Source organism: Rhea americana, unplaced genomic scaffold (genome assembly GCF_003343005.1).
Source record: "Rhea americana isolate MKP2758 unplaced genomic scaffold, rheAme1 scaffold_14, whole genome shotgun sequence".
Taxonomy (NCBI): domain Eukaryota; kingdom Metazoa; phylum Chordata; class Aves; order Rheiformes; family Rheidae; genus Rhea; species Rhea americana.
In genome coordinates this window covers 3,693,732-3,718,076 of record NW_028185483.1, presented here as the reverse complement: position 1 = coordinate 3,718,076, position 24,345 = coordinate 3,693,732, and the positions used below count along the sequence as shown (strand labels likewise).

The window sequence follows — 24,345 nt, the reverse complement described above, 5'->3', positions numbered from 1 at the left end:
CATCGTATTTTGAAGCACCTTGTTTTGACAAATAATTTGAATTTATAAAACCCAATTGTAAATTGTTTTACTCTATTTGATACATAGTTGAATGCAAAAAATTAGTTTGCTATTATATTGAGACTTTTTAAAGAGCTTATCTCTTTCACGGAACTTGTCTTTATTTGGTATTTTCACTAAAGTATATATTCAGATCAAGCTGGTGCACATTCTGCTTACAGTTTGCTGTATATCTTTTAGGAAGTCACTTAATCTTGTTACACAATCGAAATATGTTCTGAGCTGATAATTCAGTTCTGTTTTTTGGGGGGAACACCTCCAAGTGTTTAAATATACTGAAATATCTCTGTTGTAGGCACAATAATGAGACTGTTAACACGTTGCTGTAAATAAACACCTAGTTAGCTGAAGCAGATGGCTAAATAAGGTTGCTGACTCCCTGTCAGACATTATTGTCGTTTATTGCACAGGTTAATTTGGAGTCTGATTAAGCAGATCAGAGTTGCAGGATAGTTTATAAGGTGCCAAGTAGCATGTTAGCATGGGAGGAAAATTAACTGACCATCAACTGTTGCACTATGGAGGCAAGGTACGAAAGAGACCAGTAATGTCCGTGATCACCCACCTCTCCCTGCTGCCCATACGCTGCTATCGCTTTCTGTGGACTGACAGGTCTAAAGGAGAAAACGTTCGACCTTTTCAAATGATAACTATGTAGCTATTTCTTGAAACTCTTGCAGGTTTTGTCAGCACTGTTTTTCTTCTTCTAAAGTTTGAGAGACCTGGTGATGTTGAAATTAAAAGCGTGTTGCAGAAGTGGTTCCTTCTGGCAGTGGGAGCCAGTTACAGCTTCTGCATAAAACCTTCCACAGTGGTCAGTCTTGATTATAAACAATAATGCTTTTTTTTAATATTACAGATGACCATGGACGAGAAATATGTAAACAGCATTTGGGATCTTCTGAAAAATGCAATCCAAGAGATCCAGCGCAAGAACAATAGTGGTCTCAGTTTTGAGGAGCTATATAGGAATGCGTATACTATGGTGTTACATAAGCATGGAGAAAAACTCTACACTGGACTAAGAGAAGTGGTCACTGAGCATCTCATAAATAAGGTTTGTAATTTTAGGAATTAAATTTGAAATAGTTTACTGATACATAAGAATTCTTTATAGTTATTTTTTGACAAAAATCTAAATTTGTTATGTTACTTTGTGTTGAAATCATATTACTGTGCTCAAAAATGCTCTATTTAGAGCTAACTTCCAGCTTAAATGATTTCATATTCTAGATACTGTTTGCTGTAAATTACTAATGGAGAATGGACCATATTTGAAAGTAAAACAAGAAACGACTTTAGCATCACTGAAGCATCACTGCTAAGATCTGGGATTTTTCAGAAACATTTGTGGCCTTCAGGTGGCATTTTGTGACTTTCTCAGATAAAGTTTTGATTTGCTTTCCAGTCATTTTTTTCATCTGTGAAACAAAATAAATACCAATGTAAAAACTTGTTTGTTATGGGCTAATGAACTAATTCACAATTTAATGAAAGAGTTGTGCTGGGATTACACTGTTTAAAGAGGCAGTAGGCAGTGTGCAAAAGCGTCAGCTCAGCAACAAGAGAAGTCCTGAGTAGTCTGCATTCTATCATTTCAGCCTTTTCAGAACTGTATAATTCAGTCCAAATTACACGCAAAAATACTTTGTTTCTGAAGATGTCTTCTGAGAAAAGGGCTCTTCATACCTCATGTTAAATGATAGAGCTGCACCTCTTTTGTCCTTCTGAGGAAAGTTTAGAGTTGATCAATAAGTATACTGTTGAAGTTAAACTTCTGTGGACTTTTTCTGAATCCACATAAGATTTAGAGATAACAGGATTGTAGATCTAGGGAAAATGCCTGTACTTACTCCTTGCAGTAAAACCCATACCTGCTGTCTCTGAGAACAGGTGCATGTCTACTTTGACCCCATACACTGTCTGCAGGTCCAGATGGAATATTAGACTTTTGTCTTGTTACTGCAGGGTCTAATTAGGAAAGTCATATGCAGTCATGTATCTTGAATGATTACCTCTGGCTGGATTGCAAAGGATGGATTGAGGTTTATGTAGAAATAGTACATAATACTTGGAGTTTTTTACTGCTGCTAAGTGGAGTTACTGCTGTCACTATGCAGAAAAAACATGTTATTGCTGTGGTACAGAAAAAAAGATATTCTTCTTTAAAATCCTAGTTTTAAGAGGTGCGGTCCAGGCGAATGTAGTCCAAAAATCTGCTTTGAATATGGGACTTTTTGCTGTTTGCATGAGAGGAAATATCATGTATGAAGTAGCTAAATAATTTATGGCTCTATCGTGTAATTGTAGCACATCTGTGCCTCTCAAACGCTTGTTTTCATAATACGTGCATTCATAATCTATACTATTCATATAAAATGTAGCAAATGGCTAAGACTTCTTGTGCCTTGTGTATGCTTGTGTTTGCAGTCTATACTTGATAATAATTAGGATGTTAAACATCTAGATTTGAGTTTAATTTGAGGAAAGTTTCCTGTCATTCCTAGCTATTCTGCTTGTTTAAATTATCCATATGCAAAATTCATTTTTCTGGAGCATTGATTGTGTCAAATGGACAAAGAGCTGAAGATCTTGTGAGTTTGTACTATCACTGCAATGGCTTACAGGTATTGATGTAGAGAAGAATACTTCTGACACTTAATGCTCTTTTTTTTTTTTGATGCTTTAAAAAACCTATTCTCTAATGCTCCAGTCCTCTGATTTTTAACTTGATTAAACCAAAGGTATCTGTATGTGAGGAAAACGTAAAAATGTCTAAAGATGACTAAAAGCTTAGAGAAAATGCATAGGATTTGAAGAAGGTTTTTCTTTTTTAATAAAAAGGCTGCATACTGATTTTTGTAGTTTAATGCCATTATTTTAAAATGGCTAAATTGCTCAGATGTCTGGTGATGCCTACCTATAAGTTAGCCTTCCAAGGAAGAAGGGGGAAAAAAAAAGACTTTCTTCAAAAAGTCCTGAAAACTAGAACAAAAAACCCTATGGGTTGTGTAGAATATTCTTAGATTCAAAGCTACTTTATTGGAGTTTGCTTAAGGATGTTCTATTGGAGTAGTGATAGCCAGAAATGTGGAAAAAAAAAGATTATTGTTTATTAAGAGTAAGTTCAGTTCTGAAATGATGCCTCGTGATGGTGTCCAAAGTTCTAATTTGTAAGCTAGATAAAACAGTGTTTCTCTGTTTAACCTCACATTTTGCATAACAAAGTTAAAGTAATATACAGTATTTTTTGTGAGTGAGTAATGTGGTGATATCGTTAATTCAAACATTTTAGAAACTGCTATATAAGAGCATCACTGAAAAAGAAGAGATGTGTGGGATCCCAGAAATCTTACCAAATACTTATTTCTGTTATTGTCTGCCTGGCATGCCGGAGTATCCGTATCCGTAGCAGTTGTCTTTGCTGATCTGACTGATGAAGCTCAATAGAGACAGTGGCTGCTATCTCCGAAGAAGAATAGTGAAAGGCATGTGGGAAAACCTCTGTAAGGAGGACACAGCTGCCAGTCATTGCAGACAGTATTAGGTGCCGGAGGGCTGTGTGGGCCACAAGTGCAGGAGGTATGAGGTGAAGGAAGTGTCTGCTCTGCTACGGGGCTTGTAAAGGGGTGCCTGGGATCCCTGGAAAGTTTGGTGTCGTGATGTCGCAGGAAGAAGGGGAGAGAGAGCAGACAGGAACCCCTTACAGGGAGGCCAGGAGATGGGTTTCACAGCACCCGTGGAACGGGGATAGGAGCGTGGTGTGTGAGTTGCTGCGTAGGAGACGGAGGCATTCAGTGACCATTGGGCTGCACCATAAGCCTGGCTGACAGCGTGTGATGCGGCATCTGTCCTTATCTTCAGCTCCCCTTAATGACTTTTTAAAATAATCTTGTGAAAGTCTCAAATTATGTGGAGAGTGAAAGAGTGTGGGAAACTGCCAGAAAGTAAACACAATTCAGAATCCATGATATTTTTGTGGATTTGGGATGAGTGTGGGTTGGTTTTTTTTTCCTCCTTTCAGTGAAAGGACAGCAGCTGATGGGGTTTAAAAAAAAAAAAAAAGTATAAAAATATTTTGGTAAAGTCTTAGTAAATTTGTTATAACAGCTTTACTAAGCTTTAAACTTAAGCTTTTAAAGTATTATCTTTCAGACTATTTAAAACTTTTTTTTTCCAGAAGATAAGAAACTCCATGATAAAAGATTTTGGATCTTGCGGCGTTTGTTCAGAAAATGCCTTTGTCTCTTGCCTCTCCGCTCGGAAGGCTTGGGCTATTTAAGCCAGTTGTTACAGTGCTGAGAATTACGTGACTGAATGATTCCTGCTGCTGTGTCAGTGCAGATGCTGTAAGAGAGAAGGTGCTGTGCTGTAAGTCTGCAGTGTGTATACTTAATAGGGAATAATTTAAAGGAATTGAAAACTATACCAGCATACTATGCTAGAGATGGAGGAAAGGGTTGCTGAGTTTCCTGAAAGGCATATTCAGTGTAAAATACAGTAGAGGCAAAAGTCATATACAAGATATCATCCTCGCAAATATACAAAGGTGTTATGTAGATAATGAATCTACTAGTTTATTTTGTAGACTGTATATGGATGGTCATGGTTAAGCTAGGTATACCTGTAAACCCACTGCATGACTTCAAAGATAGTGTTGTCGAGATCACTATGAGATCAGCTAATAGAAAGTAATATGCTGCTGATAAAATTTTCCAGGTTGAAATTTTCTTATGCCTTTGGAAGAGCCGAAGCTGCCTCTGAAAGGCTTCCTTGCCTATAGAAGAGGGCACCACTGCAAGTAATTATTTCCACCAGAGAGGTTTCAGTTGAGCCTATTGCATGGCTACAGTGCTGTGTGTGTTACAGTTGTGGGTTGTTTTGTTGGTTTTTTTGAAATATTGAGTGATTGTGGAGAATGCATTCTGTATCTGGAAATTAAGCATTTGTATCTCAAAGGGTACTTGATTTTGCACAGGCAGCACTATTTTGAATCTTATGGCAGATTTTAATAGATAAAATAGGTTTGAAAACCTGTTTTCAGGTGCTAGGAAAGCCAGCCAAATCCCAGTTACACATGTTAAATAGTTCACTGTGTGTGCCATGAGGCCAGTCATCAACATTGCAGCACCAAGACCTATCTGCAACTTAAAATAAACTGAAAATGTTGAGAAGCTGCACAAAGAGACTTGTCTTGGGGCGTCTCTGCATAGCGCAGTGCCCTTCTGGTTCAGGACGTGCTTGCGGATGGCTGCCTCGCAGCCTCTGGGGAAAGCAGCAGCTCCCAGACGGTTGGCCTTGCTCCACCATCCAGCCACCCCATGCCACTAACCCTGCCTAAACAGTTCAGCCCTGCCTCATCTAGCAGGAGTGCGCAACAGTTACGACAGTGGCTCACTGTTGAAGAGCTTTTTTCATCCTTGAGAAATTCTGTGATGGCCTCGCATATTTAGGTAAAATTGATTGGTTCCCACACAGATCATTTGTGCTTGTAAACTCATCGTGTTTTTTAGTTTTGTCTTGGTAAGTCTTACTAGTGTTGTTGATTTAGAAAATACTAATATTCCCAATTTTTCTTCATATTGATTAAAATGCTGAAAGCAATCATGTTATGTTTCTTTTTATTATTCTGGGAGATTCCAGTTAGTCTTTACATGTCTGTTAGATTAAGTTTTTTTATGGATGTTTATTTTTGCTAGAAGTTACATAAATTGGATGACAACAGTGCACATGCTTGGGAGACTGAAGGATAAATGATGGTCACTATCAGCAAATCTGAGGCAGCTGAGTAGTGCTGTCTGTGAATTACAACTGCCTAATGTATTTTTCAAAAGCAAGGAGGAGATTGCTCGGGTCTGGGGAGTAGGAATTTTGAAGATTTCAGAAAGCTTTGAGCAACCCACAAGTATACCTAGATTCAGTCAGTAATAGTAGGAGGGATACTATGGGGACAAGTTTTCAATGTCTGAGTTTATTTCAGGATAGCAATGTATGAATATAGGGGTTTTTCTTTATTTTCTTCCCTTCCTTTCCCCCTGCCTGTGAAGGATAAGGTTTTACTGTATTCAAAATAATTCAAAACAGGCAAAATTATGCTAGCAAAAGGTTATGAATTAGTTTGGGGTAGTCACTGAGTGACATATGACGTTACATCTCTATCTTCTCGACCACCCCCAAGAATTCTGGGGATGTGGGCAGCCTGACGCTGATCCCGTTTATTGCATTGGAACAGTCAGAAGTGGTGGGTTGGCTTTACTGGAAGGACAGAAAAGAGAACAGGAAGTGAGGGAGCATGCCAGGAAATGCTATTGACCCGGTTCTTACAAAATAGGTAAGAAGTTGCATTTTCCTCGACTGCGTTTTCATTTGGACCTTCAAAGGAAGGGAGTAAAGAACTTGTGAAGGTGACTAGCTCGAGTATATGTAGGGTGCTGGCATTTAGTGTTGGGAATAAAATATACCTCCACATGCAATAAAATACTATTTCTTCAGAACGATACAGAACGATTTTTATGCAGAAAGATGGTTTCTTGTGGTAGGAGGTTGTCTGGCAGTGAAAAGTTGAGCTTGCATGTTGGATGTGTGTCCAGTTTGGTATCTCATTTGCTGTATATTGAAGATGTCTCTTTGTCAGGTGTGGTTTTTGTAGAAGGACTTGTCTATTTTGATTGTCATGTTGAAAACAGTTGACAGCATAACAAGAAGTTTAGGCTGTGTTTTCTGTCAAAATCCTACTCAGTTCTTCATAGTATTGACAGGTGGCTGGAGTAAAATGAGAAGCTTTCTTTTTTAAGTTGTCTTGTGAATTCATGTTTTGAAGTTTTGTACTAGGTTTCATCAAAATTATGGCATCATGTTAGGTAAGCTAGCTCACATATGGGATGTAAGGAGACAGGATGGCTGTGTCAGCGATTAAATGGGAGAGTGACGTAGTCGCAGTGACCTGAGCATTAGGTATCACGAATTAATGAGGCTCAGCAGCTCAATCGTCAAAATACTTTGCATCTCAGATCTGGTGAAGTTACATGGTCACAATGTTTGCATCATCACAAGAATAAATTACTCCTGATTCTAGTTGAAATAAAATCTTTGATGCAATCAGCCAATTCTTTCAATGTAATCAGTGTCATATAGAAAAGGATTTCTGTATCAAGAAATGCAATTGGAGCTAGTATAGAATATTTAACTGTGGACTTTGTGGATTGTGAAAAGCCTGCAATTAATTACCATGTATCATTCTGCATAAAGTGTAGCTGTCATATGGTTTGAAATACTAGCCTGGCTACATACTGATTCTTAATTCTAAAATACGGTTAGTTTAGTCCGTACCTTAAAACAACAGTAAGATTTGTGTCAAAAAATTGACATGAGTTGAAGCACTTCTCTTGAAATTTCCAAGTCTGTGTATGTGTATTCTTACATCTGTTTTAAAATGATGGACTCTTAACTTCTTATTGCCTGTGGATATGTCTTTGGATGACTTTTGATATAACATGTAAATTAATCATGTTGTCATTAATTGTGATTTGATTGTGAATTGTTCTTTATCTGTCAATCGCAGTAAAAAGGTGGAGCTTCAGTTGCTGTTCAGAAAACTGTGTGTGTAAGCACTGCTTTTGGGATGTGGGTTGGTGGGCTGGGAGGCAGGTGGAGCGTTCGTGGACTCTTAAATATCAACTTGGATGAAGACCATTGCTTCTTAGCCGCTGAGCATGCCTCTCCGGTAAGGCATACAGATATCTAAATGTGGTAGGAAGCACAGCTGTGGTGGTGGTGGTTCTTTGTATTGCTATGTGACGTGGAAGAAGATCCCCCTTTTGCCTTAAGCAACTGCCTTAAGCTACTAGTTGTCTGGTCTTCAGCACTGATTGTAGCACAGGTGGTAGTGGCTGGGGAGCTGTGTGGGCAGCAGTTTCTTCCCTTGGCAGCTCCAGTGCAGTGCAGTGCAGTGGCAGCTCCTCCCCTACAAGCAGAGCGGAGTAAGGACAGCACAGATACACCACCAGATTTTTCCCAGGTATGGAGATAAAGAGAGACAAGGTGTATTTGCAATGGTTTTTCTCCAGTGCGCAGAAAATACTTTATTAGCATTTGGTTTAGCTTTCTAGCAAGTTACTTGTATTGTGATGCAAGAGAAACAAAGGAGACTTTAGGAATAAAAGCGTGTTCCTGGTTTTGTTAGCTTAGAAAAAAGTCTAACTTTACAATTACTGGTGTTCCTGCCAGTAAGGTAGCAGCCCCCAGTCTTTCTTAGAAATTATATAAAATCTTTACCTATTGAATCATTTACCTATTTAGATGGAGATTTTAAGGCACATCATTCAATCCCCTTTTTAGCGTTAGATCGCTTTGTGTACAGCTCCAGAACCCAGCTGTGTAACAGAGTATTGAGGAGCTGTAACAACTTGAAGCTATACTCTACCTAGATGTGCCAGCCTTGGGTGTTACTAAAAGGGGTGTCTGTCAGCACCTTGCCAAACATGCCTAAAGCTGTGGATGCTACTTCTAATATTATCTCCCACTTTGCAGGCCACTGACTTATCTTCATTTGAAAGAGGGACAGAAAATGTTTCTTCAAACTTCCATTGAAAAATTTTGATTTTTGTCATTATTGGAAGAGAAACTGGAATACATGTTTTATCATGTGTGGAGAATTTGTAGTAGATTGTATGTGTGCTTGAAGCCAGCTTTGAGTAAGCAGCTACATTATTGTTCTTTAACAGGTATCTGTTTTTTCATAATGAGTATCTGATGCTTCATGACAAGTTCATCATTAAAGAACAAAAAAAGAGCTTTCGCTGTTTGGAATAGAATATAGACTCTAGGTCCTGAAGGTTTACTAGCCAATTGATTAGATGCCTAGGCTGCGTCTGTATTTTAGTGACCATGAAAGCCACTTTATTCTAAAGAGGATGATGGATTCAGGTGTCTTTTGGGTTAAGACAGAGGAAGGACATGGAGTTTATACTGTATGTTGTCTCAGGTTGGTTCACACACTTAATCTGGAGTAAGTGTGTATGTTTGTGTGTGTTTTTGTTTAAACTTCCCTTGAGTTTTCGTTTAAAATGAGTTTAAAGCTTGAGCACTGCAGTACATGACTACTGCATGAAAATGAAAACATGAGACTGGATGTTTTCATCAATGAAAGTAGTAAGGTAAAAAAGAAATTAAGCCTGAAATTGATGGGACAGTTGAATCAAATAGCAAACATACATAAAAATAGTGAACTGGAATCCTAGTGATTATGGGTTATTAGTTTAACAGAGTCTGGTCCTTACTAGGTGAATATTTCTTTTCAGAACTGCTGTTTGCTACAATTTTATAATATCTTGGTATGTTTTACTGAATGTCATCATGATCAATTTTTACCTATACGTGTTCCTGTTTGTAGTATTTACTAGTACTACCCAATGTTCTGAAATGATTTGTGTTAGTAAAGTAAAAATTAATTGAAACGTTATCACATATGAAATTAAATCTTTAAGAAGTTGTATAAAAATATTTGTAACATCTGAGACTTCAGATATTACTTTGAAGTTTAATATACTTGGTTATTTTGTTCTGTTTTTTTTAGCATCTTTTTTTTTTTTTTGGTGTAAAGCTGCACTTTTTTTCCACCAAAGTCAAATGCAAAGTAGGGATGGTCAGCACCTAGGAAAAGTGAGAACTTATGATCTTCAGGGTAACAGTGGAACAACATTTGGATTTTGTTTGGTTTTATTTGTTTTTTAGCAAAGCTTATGAATGTTTAAATGATGTAGAAAAAACTGATTTGCCTTCATGACAGTATATTCTTTTTTGTGATAGGTGCGAGAAGATGTGCTAAACTCCTTGAATAACAACTTTCTACAAACACTAAACCAAGCATGGAATGATCATCAAACAGCAATGGTGATGATTAGAGACATTCTGATGTATATGGTGGGTATTTTGGGATTCTGCCTTTTCACATGTTTAAGGTGATGTAGTTGTCTTTTAACATATGAACAAATGAAGTGGGGGAATGAAAAACAATGAGTACTTAACAGTCTCTATTCTGTGAGAAATGGTTGCTCTCAAACATAGACTACTAAAAAGCATATATGAAGAATGTAGAGATTACAACCAAGTTAATCCCCAAAAGGGCTTTTCTACTGTCATTTGTGGTCTTTAGGAAGGAATAAACTTTCAGTAATGAAACAGAAATGAACAGTTGCTTTAGCATATACATCTTATTTTTCTGTGACTGGGTGATCAAGCTGAATTATTTCTTTGTGTGCCAAAGAAATGATCTTTAACTTCCCTTGAGCTATGACTTGTTACATAGAGATAGTGTACTGAACTGACTCATTGTACTTACAACCTACCACTTAAGTTGCTGTTCATCCCTTATTATACACTGTTACATGCACTTTGACTGTGCATGTAAGACCAATTATTACAGGTATGTGACAAATCACATTCTTATTTCAGCTTGCATCTTTACCTTTAACTTGGAAAATGCATCTGAAATAACAATGACTGAATTTTGCAATTCTTGAAAGATAAGCCAGTCAAATTCATTCTGGCAGATTATATTCTGGTGGGTTGTATGTTCTAGTGGTGGTGGTGTTACGTTGCTGTAAAAAGCAGGCTGGTATAAAGCCTCCTCAAACTTTCTGGTGTAGTCATTTTTCTTTCAATTCTTGTGTTTGAAGAAGATTCTCTGCTTAGGTACAGTCTGTGTCCCTGGATAAGTGTTAAATCTAAACTGAATCTTTTGCTGTTCATGAAGCTGGTGACAGGATTAGTCATTGCACATAGATGAGCATATGATCTTTGGTTGGATGACTGCTATTTTAAATGAAAAAAAAAATCATTCCTTGCCTGATAACTAATAGAAATAGCCTTTTTTGAGGAGAGAAGGCCTTAGAGCTTTGCACCTGAATTATATTGTGCTTTAGATTAGTAGGTTTATATTTAAACTTCCAGAACCATGTGCATGCTGTGAGGGTGCAGGAGAGTGCATGCTTATATATTTTGTAGCCAAAGTCTTAATTTCACAAACAAAATGTTTGGATTGCAAACAGATGGAAAAGTAATAAAAAATAAATCATGTAACTGGCTAATATGGTAGCTTCCAGAGCTGAGTTCCATCGAGTCTCACCTATCAGTTAAGTAGTTAATTTGATTAATTAAAATGTGACTTAGAAGAAGGGGCACTAGGTAAAAAAAACAGCAGTCAAAACTTCTTGTTCTTAATTTTAACATTCCTATTGGAGGAAGTAGTTTGAACATCTGAAGTTCTTTAAACACAGCTTAGTTTTCTGTTAAACTGTTTCTCAAGGAATAATTAAAATTTCAGAACAAAATCCTTGAGGACAACAGGAAATGCCCAATGGCCTTGAAAAGGTACATTTGACCCAGAAAGGGAGTAAGGATACATTACACAATGCATACACAGTGAGTGCTTTTTTGTGTACTAATCTTTTGATCACTTTCTGAGCTAAACTCATGAGCTTCTGTTTGTATTTAGTCAGAGCTGAGGATTAGTTGGTTATGGACCTCTGTATCTTGAAGAAAAGAAACATGTTGAAAGTCTGCGTCTGTATGTGTTTTTATACAAGAATCTTTTTTTCCCAAATACCGTGTTAGAGATGGTACTTCATGCAGTGTTGGACAGTGAAGGATAAGATAATGATAGTGCTCTGCTTTTTTTGGTCAAAAAAGATGGTAAGCTGAGAGTACAATCTACTTAGAAACCAGAATGAGCATCTTATCTGGCAGCAATTAAAGACCTAATTTCATGCTATAAAATCAAATCTATTTGAATTAGCTGTGAAGAAATCCTACTTGACTAATAAGCTACTAAAAGTTAAAGAATTCTGAGTAATTATTGTAGTGAGGAAACTTTCACTTTTTTTTAATGGACTTACTGCCTTTCCTTTTCCTTTTTTATTTGGGGGGAAAAAAACGCATATCTAAAGAGAGAGAGAGGAATAAAATGCCTTCAGTGAAACGTAAAGATTCAAGTTCCTTATCTTGCCAAGAGATTCTCTAATCTGTTTGTGGAGAACAAACACAAAGCGCAAAATTTAATGGGAAAATTTGTCCAGACAGGAATAGTATCTGCAAGAATGGTTAATCGTTAAAATAATCGAACGAAGCCAGTGGTGAATTTTGAGAGAGATCAGAAGATGGAATCTAGAGCTTTCTAGGGAAGTAGTTGTTACATCTTAACCAAATACTATTTAACATTTCAGCGCAGGAGGTGCTGGATGCTCTAAGATACAGAGGTGATCAGACTGAACAATGCAGTGTTATCTGCTGCTTCTTAAAGTCAGTAAATGGTTCATCCTTCAGATCCGTTTCCCTGAGAGAAAGTTGGCTCATAGCTCAATTCTGATTTAATGTGTTAACTGGTGTATTGAGGACCAAGTAGCAGTCCTATGCAGGATTGGAGGGATGTCAGGGAATTTACTATTACAATTAAACAAATCATAGTGGTGTTGTCTAGACCTTCATTGAGAAAGGGATATATGCTTCAATTATCATTTTTTGGAGGAGATAGAACCTGTTAAATATCTATTATGCTAAGGAGAGTGATGCCTTGACTTTTGAGGCTTATGACAGACTGCCTTCTCTTCAACACCAAAACTTCAGAAGGTGGAGAGCTGCGTCATTCTTGCAGGTGCAAATTAGATTTCATGGGGTAATATATTAAAATGAGAAAAGAAAAATAAACTTGAATATCTCTGCCGGAATATGTACCTAGCATAGAGGTACTAATGTAGGTTATTTTGGAGAAGTCTTTCATGTGCTATTTGACAATTTTTAATTATTATGAGTAGGCTCAATTGAGACTGCCATGTGAGTAATTATTCATCCTTCTTCCTCCATAGGCTCTTTTTCTTGTACCAAAATGAGACTCAAATAAACACCACACCCATCTAGAATAAGATATATATTTTCTAATAGTATAAGAGTAAATATCACCTAATGAAATTTATTGTTTCGAAGTACTTACATAAAATTGTCAAACTTCGGGAGCACTGATGTGTGTTTATCAAACATCTGTAATTTAAAATGGTTTTCCAACTGTGAATTATTTAATCTTTACTAGATCTTTCTAATACAGGGAGCTGACACAATGGTCAAACTCCTTCTTTGAATTTGAAGGGCGTAGGGCAAAATGTCGGTAGCAAATTCATATTTTGATATATGTTAAAGTGTAAGCTGTCGTTTAAGATTTGACTGTCTCTAAAGCTTTGCAGTTCCATCTTGGTCACTGGAATGTCCTGTTCGGTCAATGTTTAAAATAAACTATTTAAAGGGCTTTGTAAAGTAAAGAATTGCTCTTACTTTGTGAGATGGAGTCTGAACAAAATGTTGTTCTATATTGATAGGAATATGTAAACAGCTTCTAACATAAGCATATCTTAAATAACTTGTATGAACTCAGTCACTAGGCACTGTTGTGAACATCAGGAGAAATACACGCGCTTCTCGTCTGCTTGTGAATAAGGGGTAACCCTGTCCTTGTTGCCTTATCAGCAGGCAGTAGCTCCTTACCCACGAGTTTCAGGAAATCTACCTCCTGGTACCAAAGGAGCCATGGTTTGATACCAGTAAATCCTCTTGATTTCTAACGTTACTCTCTTAAATTCTTGCCTCAGTCAAGCGATGTACGTCTTAAACTAAGCTATACCCATTCTAATACTGTTTTGTGTTCCAGCTTGATTTCTAGCATTAGCTCCATTATGATCCAATTCAAAACAAACTCCCTCCTTCAAACCCACCTTAATCTTCTTCCTCTGTTCAATTTTGCCATTTCTAAAATAAAATTTAACTCATCAGGATCTTTTCAGAAAAAAGTACACATTGTACAGTGTGGTTAATACATTATTATGATGCTTGTTTGATGATGAAGATATATTCTGTTTGAGGTTCATGGTAGAATTTTATTTACATCCTTTGATATTTGGAGCTACCTCCATAAAACACTCCTTAAGCTTTGCATTTTATATATATATATATATTTTTTTAAGTATATTACTTTGTCTCTTGTGTCATGTTGCTGTCTAGTTTCTGCTTAATTTCAGGTCTGGTGTATAATGTAGTTCTAGTGTAAAGTTTTATGACCTTTAATTTCCTAGTAAAGCCAATTCTAGCCAGCGTGAGGAATTTCAGTTTCCATAATTGAATTTCAAATCTGTGTAGCCCCACCCAGTGTATTTTGTCATCTGTATGAACTAGCTGTCCTCCTTTTAGTTTATACATTTAGGCTGCAATTATCAAGATCAGAATACATGTAATACTCTGTAAATTCATGGAACTGTCTGCAGCCCTATATTAAGCAGTGAAGTCATCTACTACATTTGGCTGAATTTGAAATCCAGTCTCAGCTGTGTTTGCAGTGTGATAGGCATATCTATTATAGTTTTTATTCAACTACTCTATGCAATAATTGCAGAGGAGATGCAGTTTTTTAGTCTTCCATGCAGTTTCTGTGAGTTTGTGTATTCTTAGAATGCCTTACAGAAAGTAGATTGTACTCAATTTTGTGGTCTCACGAGTTCATTTTGTGCATTACTTATATTAGCTAAATTTAAAGCTATTCAGGTATGCAGATGCAGTGATTGCACCCTTGACCACATTGGAGGTGCATACTTAGTGCCAGAAAACACTGTCAGAAACTCAGTTGCTCTTGTGAGGACAGGTTTGCGTTTTGAAGGGGGTAGAGCATTCCCTTCTCGTTGGGGTGGTGCACAGAGCCAGTGTCTTGATTTAGGCCAGTGCTATGTGATTAGCCCTGCGAGTTTTGACCTCATGGCATAGCACTTCTGCTGTTCACACGCATGCACGTAGGGGTAGGGAAAAGTTGTTTTGTTTTTCAGAGTTGCTATATGTAACACTGCAAAGGCTGAAGGCCATCAAAGTAGTGCCCTCACAAAGACATGGGGCAAAATGTGGTTGGTGATGATGTACGGTAGGTAACTTGCTTTACTTGAGGTCAGGACTGTTCTGCAGTGTAAGCAACATTGTAGTTCATGAATAATTGCTGTCTGAAACTCCACCCTTGTCTCCTGTGAGTTACTCTTACCTTTTAAACACCTACTGCTTCTCCCCATGGGAAGAGATTCCTGTTCACTAGCACTAGCACTAGCCTCATCTGCCAAACCTGTTCCCAGATGGAGATTCCTCTTGCCGAAGTGCTGATTGGGAGCCCTCCCAACCATATAATGGAAATAATCCCCTATCAAGGGTAAACAAATCGGTAATATCAGAAACATTAATACTGCTACCTCAATTTGGGCATTGCAGACCGGTTTGGCTTATTAAAAAAGCATTGCTGTTCCACTGAGAAGAGTTTCTGGTGCAGCTACTATTTCATGTCCTAGTGGTATTGGTTAACGCTGCCACAACAGAAACTATTCGTGTGACTCATCACCATGGGTTTTAATCTATTTTGATACCCTATTGCCTGTGTTTGAGGCCTAAATATTCTTTAAAGGTGATTTATATAAATTTTTCTCCTTGAGTACTTCAGTATATAAAAAACTACTTTTTTTCTTTACATCTTTAATCATTCTAAAAATGTATTTTAGCTTACTTTATTTCAGAATCACAGTTACTTCAGTTCTGGATGCACGTGTGTAAATAAGGGAGTGAAGTAAGTAACATTGTTTCTAAATACCAGCAAAAATGAAAAAAGGATGACATATTCCAACCACTGACTCCAATGTGTATCATTAAACTGACTTCCTGAGACCAACTGGTAAATTTTTTGATGCAAACTAGAACCCTTAGCTTGCTCCATGGGCAAGGTGCATCTCATCTGTTCCCGTCCTGCTGCTTCATTTACATTAAGTGCTACCTTTCTGGAGGCAGCAGGAAGGAAATTATTCCTGAATGGTGGAACCCAGTGTTTCATTTTCCTTTGGTCATCAAAAGGCAAACTGGCATGTAATGACTATATGAGTAAATTTTCTGTGGAGAGTATATAATCTTATAATTTTGTAATCTGTTTTTCCGAAGTTGCTTTTTTATGGTTTAGTTTTCTAGATGCTTGAGGAAAAACTTTTCACTTTAATTCAGGGTATGATAAAACACATAGAAAGATATTGATGGAATGAGTGGAAAAGTTAATCTTTGTACTGTAGTTCAAACATTTACCCTTGTCCTGTACAGAATTTGATTTTTTTTTCTTTTTTTAACTATGTAAATTCTCAGAAAACTTAATTGCAATCAAATTTGAATAGAACAGAATATTTTTAACTCTTACTAATAACAACATCCTGAGGCATAAGTGGTAGTGAAGCAGTGTTTTATATTATATTAAGAAGTGTGTGAAGCAGTAACTATTTTGTTAAAGAAATGTGTTATGCTTTTAAAAATGAAGAAAAAATTGCCAAAGCTCATCTCAGAAATACTTTGTTTAAAAACACATTTTTTTGATCTTAATGCTGTTTTACATCATCGTACCTGCTACAGTACAGCACTGCTAGATGTTAAGTGGTAGTACATATTCTATATCTGATAGTAATTTTGTTTATAGTTTTACTTTTTTTAGACAGTTGATGACTTGGAGAAACAAATAGAAAAGACATCACTAATCAAAACTAAATAGAATAGAAAAATTTTTGCATGCAACACTACTTAGGATATAAATAGGCTGTGTGGACTTTGCGAAGAGTAATCTTTTTCCACCTACTATATGCTAAGAGGTTAACTCTGAAAGGAGCAAGCATTTCTGTGAATAGCAGTAGGAAAGAAACTCCATGTGTCTGCTCACTAATGGCTCCATCAAGCTCTGTGGTGGTGGTTGTGCTACGTGGATGTGGTGGAACGCGGTTCTGAAGATCACCTTGGTTTCGTAAATGCGTGCAGTACGTGACTGATGGACGGTTAAGGTGCTTGGCCCTTACTGTCAGTTGAGACTGTGTAGGGAGATGGAGTTTGAACCTGTATTGAAACAGAAGAATAAATCTTTCTCTTCTCGCCATTAATTTCTTGGGGGGTATTTAATGAAATTATAAGAAGATTTCAAGATCTTTTGTTCAATATGAATGGGAACTAGTTTTTATAGAGGTTCTGCTGAAGTTCTTATGTACATACAGTTTGGAGTACCAACCCCTCACCCCCCCCCCCCCTTTAAAAAAAAAAAAAATATTTGTAGTGATTCTCATTTTGGCTTTACTTTTATTCTGTTCACCTCAAGGTGCTATTTCAGTAAATTTCACTAAATTTTAAGGAGGAACTTTTTGCCTAACAGGAGTGGTAGACAGATGTAAGGAGGGTTAGGGGGGATATATTTTTCTTCCTTTTAAGGAACAAAGTAGGGTGAATAGAAGGGGATTGGGTAGATAAGAAATACATCTTTCAGATTATGCAATGAGCTTTCTCAGTATTTGGGGGTTCTTCCACCCCCTGACTAAAAAGCATGAAGGGTGTGTGTTTATTCTGGCAAACTTAGTTGTAAATCCTGTGCTAACATTTGCTAATCAATGTAGAGTTCCTATATAAATGAAGGGGAGGTGTTTGGAGGGGAAGAGATTTAATGAAACTATAACAATTTCAAGATCCTTGCTCAATTTGAATGGAAAATAGTTTTTATAGGGGTGCTGCTGAAGTTCTTATGTACAATGAAGTTTTGAAAAGTTGGCACTGACCTTGAGAGTATTAATAATATGTGTTTATGATGGAAGAGAAGATTAATTTGATTATTTCTGTACCTTATAAATATTATCTGTCTCTTGCAATTTTGAGTTGCACAGGTGCAGTGAATTTAAAATTTTATCTGTGTGTATGTCTCATTGTAGGACCGTGTATATGTGCAACAAAATAATGTGGAGAATGTCTACAATTTGGGTTTGATTATTTTTCGAGATCAAGTTGTGCGCTATGGTTGTATTAGGGATCACCTGCGACAAACTCTGTTGGATATGATTGCAAGAGAAAGGAAAGGAGAAGTTGTAGACAGGTAAGATGTTTGTAAGTGGTTGCCTTTTGTAAGTGATACTTCTCAATTTTTAAGAACAAATCAAGAACCTACACAAACAAATCATCTTTTAAGTCCATGTTTCTGGTTACAAGTAAGCTTTTCCATGATAATCTGGAAGAAGTTTTGCATATGTTTAACATAATGATAAATAGAGAAGCTCCTTTTTTAGTATTTACCCTGTGGTCTTTATTAAACCTTTTGGTAAATACTTCTATTGATGCCTTGCGTCAGAGCATTTCATTATAAAGCAGAGGTTTTGACAAGTCTGTGCCCTTGCTGCCTTTTATTTCAACTATGCTGTGGAGTTGTTTAATTTTCTTGTACCCTGTTAGATTTTGAAGTTTCTGCTCTTTTCCCTAGTGGTTTAATCCATCTGTTTATTGGTAGTTCATTTGCATCTCTGAGCCTTGAAATCCTCATATTCTCTTGCTGTATTAGTAGATGGGGACTATTGTACCACACACTTCAGATGCTGCAGCTGAAGTAACTTGAAATTTGCAGGCTTTTTTGTGCTTCTCCAATTTCAGAGCAGCTGCTGGGTGTGGAGATATGTAAACTTCATGCTACTTTGGCTGCAGTTCTGTGATTGAGATTGCCCAACACGCAGTTTATGAAGAGAAAAATACTTCCTGGCAACAGCTGCACGTTGTCTGCTACTGCCAGAAAGTGGAATTTTTTCCTGGATGCAGTTCTTCTGTTTTTTTGCATTTTACTGATGTGTTTGTATGCCTAACCATATGTCTAACTTGCAGATACATTTTCATTTCTTGTTGGTTTAGAAAGTACTGTGCACTGCAGCTTCATGTGTGCAATTTTTTTGGAATTGTTCATTTGCAACCTACATGTGCAGTTTTCAGTTTGCTTTGAGAAACTTTTTCTATTTTTGGCTGTTTTCTTGTGTGGTAAAATATATTCACGTTAACCAATTTCAGAGTTAGTAGAACTTGTGAGACCTACTTCACTTTCTAAAAAATACTTGATGAACATTCTCAACTCCTTAGTTTAGAACACAAACAAAAAAAAAAATCTTTGTAATGTAATCCTCTGAAAAACCTGTAACATATCAAACAGATTTAAGATAGTTTTTATTACAATACTCTGTTTAAGTTGATACTCTGTTCAGGGTTTTGTTATTCTGTTTTGTGCTCTCTATCTTACAAGCGATGTAGATTTCTCAAGTTGTTAACAACTTACTTTTTGGCAGAGGCGCAATAAGAAATGCGTGCCAGATGTTAATGATTCTAGGTCTTGAAGGAAGGTCAGTCTATGAAGAAGACTTTGAGGCTCCATTTTTGGAGATGTCTGCAGAATTTTTTCAGGTACAGCAGCATGATACCAGTATACGAAATGCTTTTATAATTGCTTGTGAGAAAAAATGTGAGAATTCTTAGCAATTTAAGTAACTGCTACTTATTTGTTGTGTATGTCTGTGTATGTACTTAAATGAAATAACAAAAGATTTGACAAAACTTGAGAAAGAGTAACACTAATTTTACAGAATTACTGTAGCCTAATACTTTTTTGTGGTGTAAATGCTGAAAACATACAAACTGATCATCATGCTAACATTGTGCCTGCTTTTTTTTTTCCTGCAACTTGGTTTATCCCTGCATTTCAACCACACTCTCTAGGTTTAAAAATTTTTTTTGAGATACCAGTGCCGTGAAAGATTCAAATGTTTGCAGGTTGGAGATGGAGAGGGGAGACTGGGAGCCTGTCTCTGGGGGAGCTTTGTTTACGTTGTAGTTCCTGCCGTTGCAGGTTATGTAGTTTATGTTACAGCCTTTATAAAATGAACCAAGTCAGGGAATTAAGTCTGTCCAAGTGACTATCTAAATGCTGAATGAAAACTGAATAATGCATTCAGAAGGTTTCCTGAACTTTTTGATAAGATAGTTTCAGGGAAAATGCCAGATGAATAGTTCTCAAGTTTAATCCTGCTCTTCTATTTTTTGTCATTTTCTATTGGAAATTGATAGAAATTCTAAAAGCTTGTTAAAAAGGATTTAGACTGCATAATTTGACAATTTCCCAATTCAAATACAGGAATCAACTATGTTTGTCATTCCTCTGATCTCTAGATTTGCTTGCAAATCAAAAGCATATGTTGCACAACTTCTTAAAAGTTACTGCATTCTTCTTTTTTATTTGGTGCTATGCAAAACTAAGAAAAAGGTTTACCTTTGATTACCTTCGTTGGAGGTTCATTTCTTAGTTCTGCCCTAAAAAAGCAAAGAGAACCCCCAAAATTTCCCTCTAAAAGACTGCACTGGCCTGCTTGAAAAATAATAATATAGTCAGCATTGACACTAGCTAGAATAATAAAACTGTTGTTCCTTACAACTGATAAATTTGCTATAAACTGGTATTCAGAAAGAATTTTTGCCTCTTCCTTTTTCCAATCTTTCTGTTTTATTTGACTCCTGTAGCTAAAGCTCATATTGCTAACTGGAAACTAGGTGGTTCAGGTTGTTTTAGTATGAAAAATTTCATGATCCTTCTGCATGTATCCTCTTACACACATAACTTCGTAGTTGCATTAAGTGTAGTAGAACTGTGTTCTGTGTTAAGCTCGTATGTAAATCTTCACATATGAATTTTTGGGCGTATTAGATTTGTTTTGGACTTGCTTATAAATGCATTTCTTTTTTCCCTCCTTTAAATAAGTCTAAAGTGTTAATTTGTGTTAATCACAGATGGAAAGTCAGAAATTTTTAGCTGAAAACAGTGCTTCTGTATATATAAAGAAAGTAGAAGCTAGAATTAATGAAGAAATAGAACGGGTGATGCATTGTCTGGATAAATCAACAGAAGAACCAATTGTGAAAGTTGTTGAGAGGGAGCTTATTTCCAAGCATATGAAAACTATAGTGGAAATGGAGAACTCTGGGCTAGTTCATATGCTGAAAAATGGGAAGACAGAAGGTAAGAGTGCATTATATGTGAGACAGAAATGCTTATGATACTGCTTGTTGCTTTTGAATATGGGATAAAATGAACTTAACATTTATGTTCCGGTATAATTCTATAACCACTATAGTGATTGTTTTACAATCATCTAAGAATTTTATCTGAGAGGCATTTAGAGAGATCTTAAGACAGAGTCTATTTGTATAATGTGTTTGTAGTTAGTATCAGATATAGGTACCTTTTCTTTTGGCAAGCCAGGTATTGTTAAGAAAGGTACTCATCTGTTGTACTGTGTTCCTGTTTCTGTGAGTCTTTATATTACTTTCATTCTTCCAACATATAGCTGTCAAAATGCATCAGCAAGCTTTTTGGCCTACAGGCTGCTATTTGAAAATTGCTACGCTAAATGACTCATTTAGTAATATCACAGGACGAATTCTTGTAGTGGGGAAGCTTTGTAGCAGCAAAAAATGGGCTGCTCGATTTCTGAAGACAGATGTATTCCGAGTGGTTGAAAAAGAGGGGTTGGACTTGGTTTGGATTTTCCTGGTAGGTGGAGGTTAGTGCAAGACAGAGGATGACTGACCAAAAAATATTATAGATAATGAGGAGGGTGGTTGTAGTATCTATACTTAGAAAACAGTGTTATACTAAAGAATGGGAACACACTTGCTGTTTAAACTGATGGGTTTTTATTCCTTAAAGCAGCTGCGCAGTTACTAGGTGCTAGTCAGAGTAAGCAGGCAGGGAAAGTGATGTTACTATGCTTAGACCTTTTTCTCTAATGCCCAGTTAAGACAGACTTTAGGTAGAAATGACAAAGGTATGGCAGAGTATTTGTAGAAGATACAAGAATTAGTTTGAGTTTCGTGGGCATTGGTTTGGTTTAGGTAGAGAGTGATTGTAAAGATAGGTTTTTATAGGAGAGAAGTGCTGTTTTGGAAAGCCATATTTAAGCTAAGCCACCCCTCAAGACTTTAGATGGATGATACAAAGTAGTGTAAAATTATGACTAACTTTATTCCTCCAAAACAAATATGAATTTGAAAACAAATATTCAGACTGTGCTAGGTTGGGCTTTTAGAACAAGAAAGTATCTTATAAGCATTTTTGTGCTTTTTGTTTCAACTTATTTTTCTCATAACTTTCAATAAAGTATTTGATTTTGGGATGAGGATTTTAAAAATGACACTATTAAATACCACTGAAAACATAGTCTTGCTGAGTGTATAAATGTGTCATCCTTTGGGGCAAATGTCAACTTCTGCTGGCTTTTGGATGAGGAGAAGGACAACCACAACTAGACTGATTAAGTGAATACAACCTTTATTTCTAATTTCCTGTGGTTGCTGCATTCACCATGTTGTCAGGGGTGTGAAGGAAAGGAAACATCATCAGAAGATTCCAGTGCCAAAGCTGTTAGGGGGTGCTTTTGGGGGCTTGCCTGTCTGAACTTACCTTCTGTTGTCTTTTGCTATGAAATTAGAGTTGGAGAAGTACAGCACACAGAAGGTGTCCTGCGTATTTCACTCTTTCCTTTTTTTGTTTGTTTGTTTGCAGACCTCGCTTGCATGTATAAGTTGTTTAGCCGTGTGCCAAATGGTCTGAAGACAATGTGTGAGTGCATGAGCTCATACCTAAGAGAACAAGGCAAAGCACTAGTATCTGAAGAGGGAGAAGGAAAAAATCCAGTTGACTACATTCAGGTAGTTAAAATATTTTAACTTTCTTCCATCTTTCCCACATTCCTCAGTGTAGTGGTTAACTATGTGACTGATTGAAGGTAAACCTTAAAATTGATGCAAAAGGGATTACTACTAGTAAGCTGCATTTATAATTTATAGTTTTGCCAAATTCTACATTTCCTGCATTTTCAGAGATGTTTGGAATGATTTATATACAGAGGATGCTTGGAAAGTGCTTGCTTATTTTTGTGCTTTTGGTAGCTGTTTTTATTAAACAAAATATTCAGGCTGATTGTATAAAAGCTTGGGAATATTTTGGTTTATTCTAAATAATATTTGCCTCCACATTGAGTTGTAAGTCTGCTGGCAAGTACCTTTACAGCATCTATTTTGTTTAATTTTATGTTATAATAGCTATCGATTATTGAGACAAAAATTGCACACCAGTATTTCATAGCAAGATTAACTATGAGTGATAGGTAGATGTGTTGTAAATTTTAACAAATTTCTCTTTGTTCTCACTCTCCCCAAGAAACAGAACATTTTGCATGTTAAAAGATGTAAGTGTTCTTAGAGAGATGAAGAGCAAGAAAGAAGTGATGTGTAGCATTAATTTATGAAGATCACAAGCTATACTTCAGGAGTCTGTCATCTTTTCTCTCCTCCCATCCTCTTTTAGAAGATGACTTTAAATTTGCATATAAAATCTTCAGAGTTTATTAAACTTTAAGGATTTTTTTTTAATAGCTTGAAAAATGTGGGGTTTTTTTTCTAACCGTGTTTCATACTTAATGTAAAAATGTTTGTGTATTAAATAATAAGTTTGAGTTTTTTTAAATGCATAGATGCAATATTTATGTCTGGTCTTTATGAGGAGTAATGCATTAGTACTATCATCATCACTGATTTGAAATCAGTAATTTAGCTAGAACTGGTTACTATTACAAGAAGCCATTTGAGTATAAAAACACTTTTGATTGGATTATTTGTTATCTGGCAATGCTGAAGCAAACTTCTTACCAAGCTTAGACAAGAATCACCTCTCCAAGGATTGTTAAGAAAAAATGCCCGTTGCATTTTTTTTTTTTTTTTTTGGAGGTTTCATGATTAAGGGATGTTTTTTTGGTTTGATTAAAAATAAATAAAGTTGCATGCTGTGGAAAATAAGTGTTTGGATTACTTTGAAGTAATTTTCATTCCTTTTAAATCCTGATGAACCTAAAGAGATATCTTAATCAGCTCAACTGAGAGAGAATTAAAAGCTTAATTATAAAGATACTATTGATGTTTCCTGCCACAAAGACAAAAAGATTAGAGCAATGAAGCTGAAGAATTAAAACCATATTGCATATGCTTTGGCACAGAGATCATCTTCATCCTCAGGCACCTCAGGAGGATGCCCCAGAGAAGGGATTGATAATTGATTACTGCTAAACCCCCAGACAGGTTTACCTTCCACTTCCATTGACATGATGGAAGAAGTGGAAAATACCTGTGACTTGAGAAACCACTTCACTCTTCTCATCTCAGCCATGTCATCTGAATCTTTCAAGGACGTAAATAGCAGTAAGAAGACAGACAAGGAACCTACACTATACCGTGAAGAAAAAGCATCACCATAGTCCAGTACTGCTTCTGCAACATGACATCACCAAACTCTCAGCATCATTGGTGAGATGATTGCAAAAGCATTGCCAGAGGATTAGATTTAAAACTACTTATAATTAT

General features: G+C 36.5%; 1 protein-coding gene across 1 annotated transcript in view; it reads left to right on the top strand.

The window, feature by feature from the left end:
* Positions 1-919: 919 nt before the first annotated feature.
* CUL3 (cullin 3) overlaps positions 920-24,345 on the top strand; it is a 40,898-nt gene continuing 17,472 nt past the window's right edge. Inside the window, exons 1-6 of the mRNA XM_085298584.1 lie at positions 920-1,117; positions 9,868-9,981; positions 17,841-18,001; positions 19,227-19,341; positions 20,719-20,947; positions 22,493-22,638. Coding sequence (XP_085154710.1) covers positions 920-1,117; positions 9,868-9,981; positions 17,841-18,001; positions 19,227-19,341; positions 20,719-20,947; positions 22,493-22,638 — 963 coding nt within the window. The remainder of the gene's footprint in view (positions 1,118-9,867; positions 9,982-17,840; positions 18,002-19,226; positions 19,342-20,718; positions 20,948-22,492; positions 22,639-24,345) is intronic.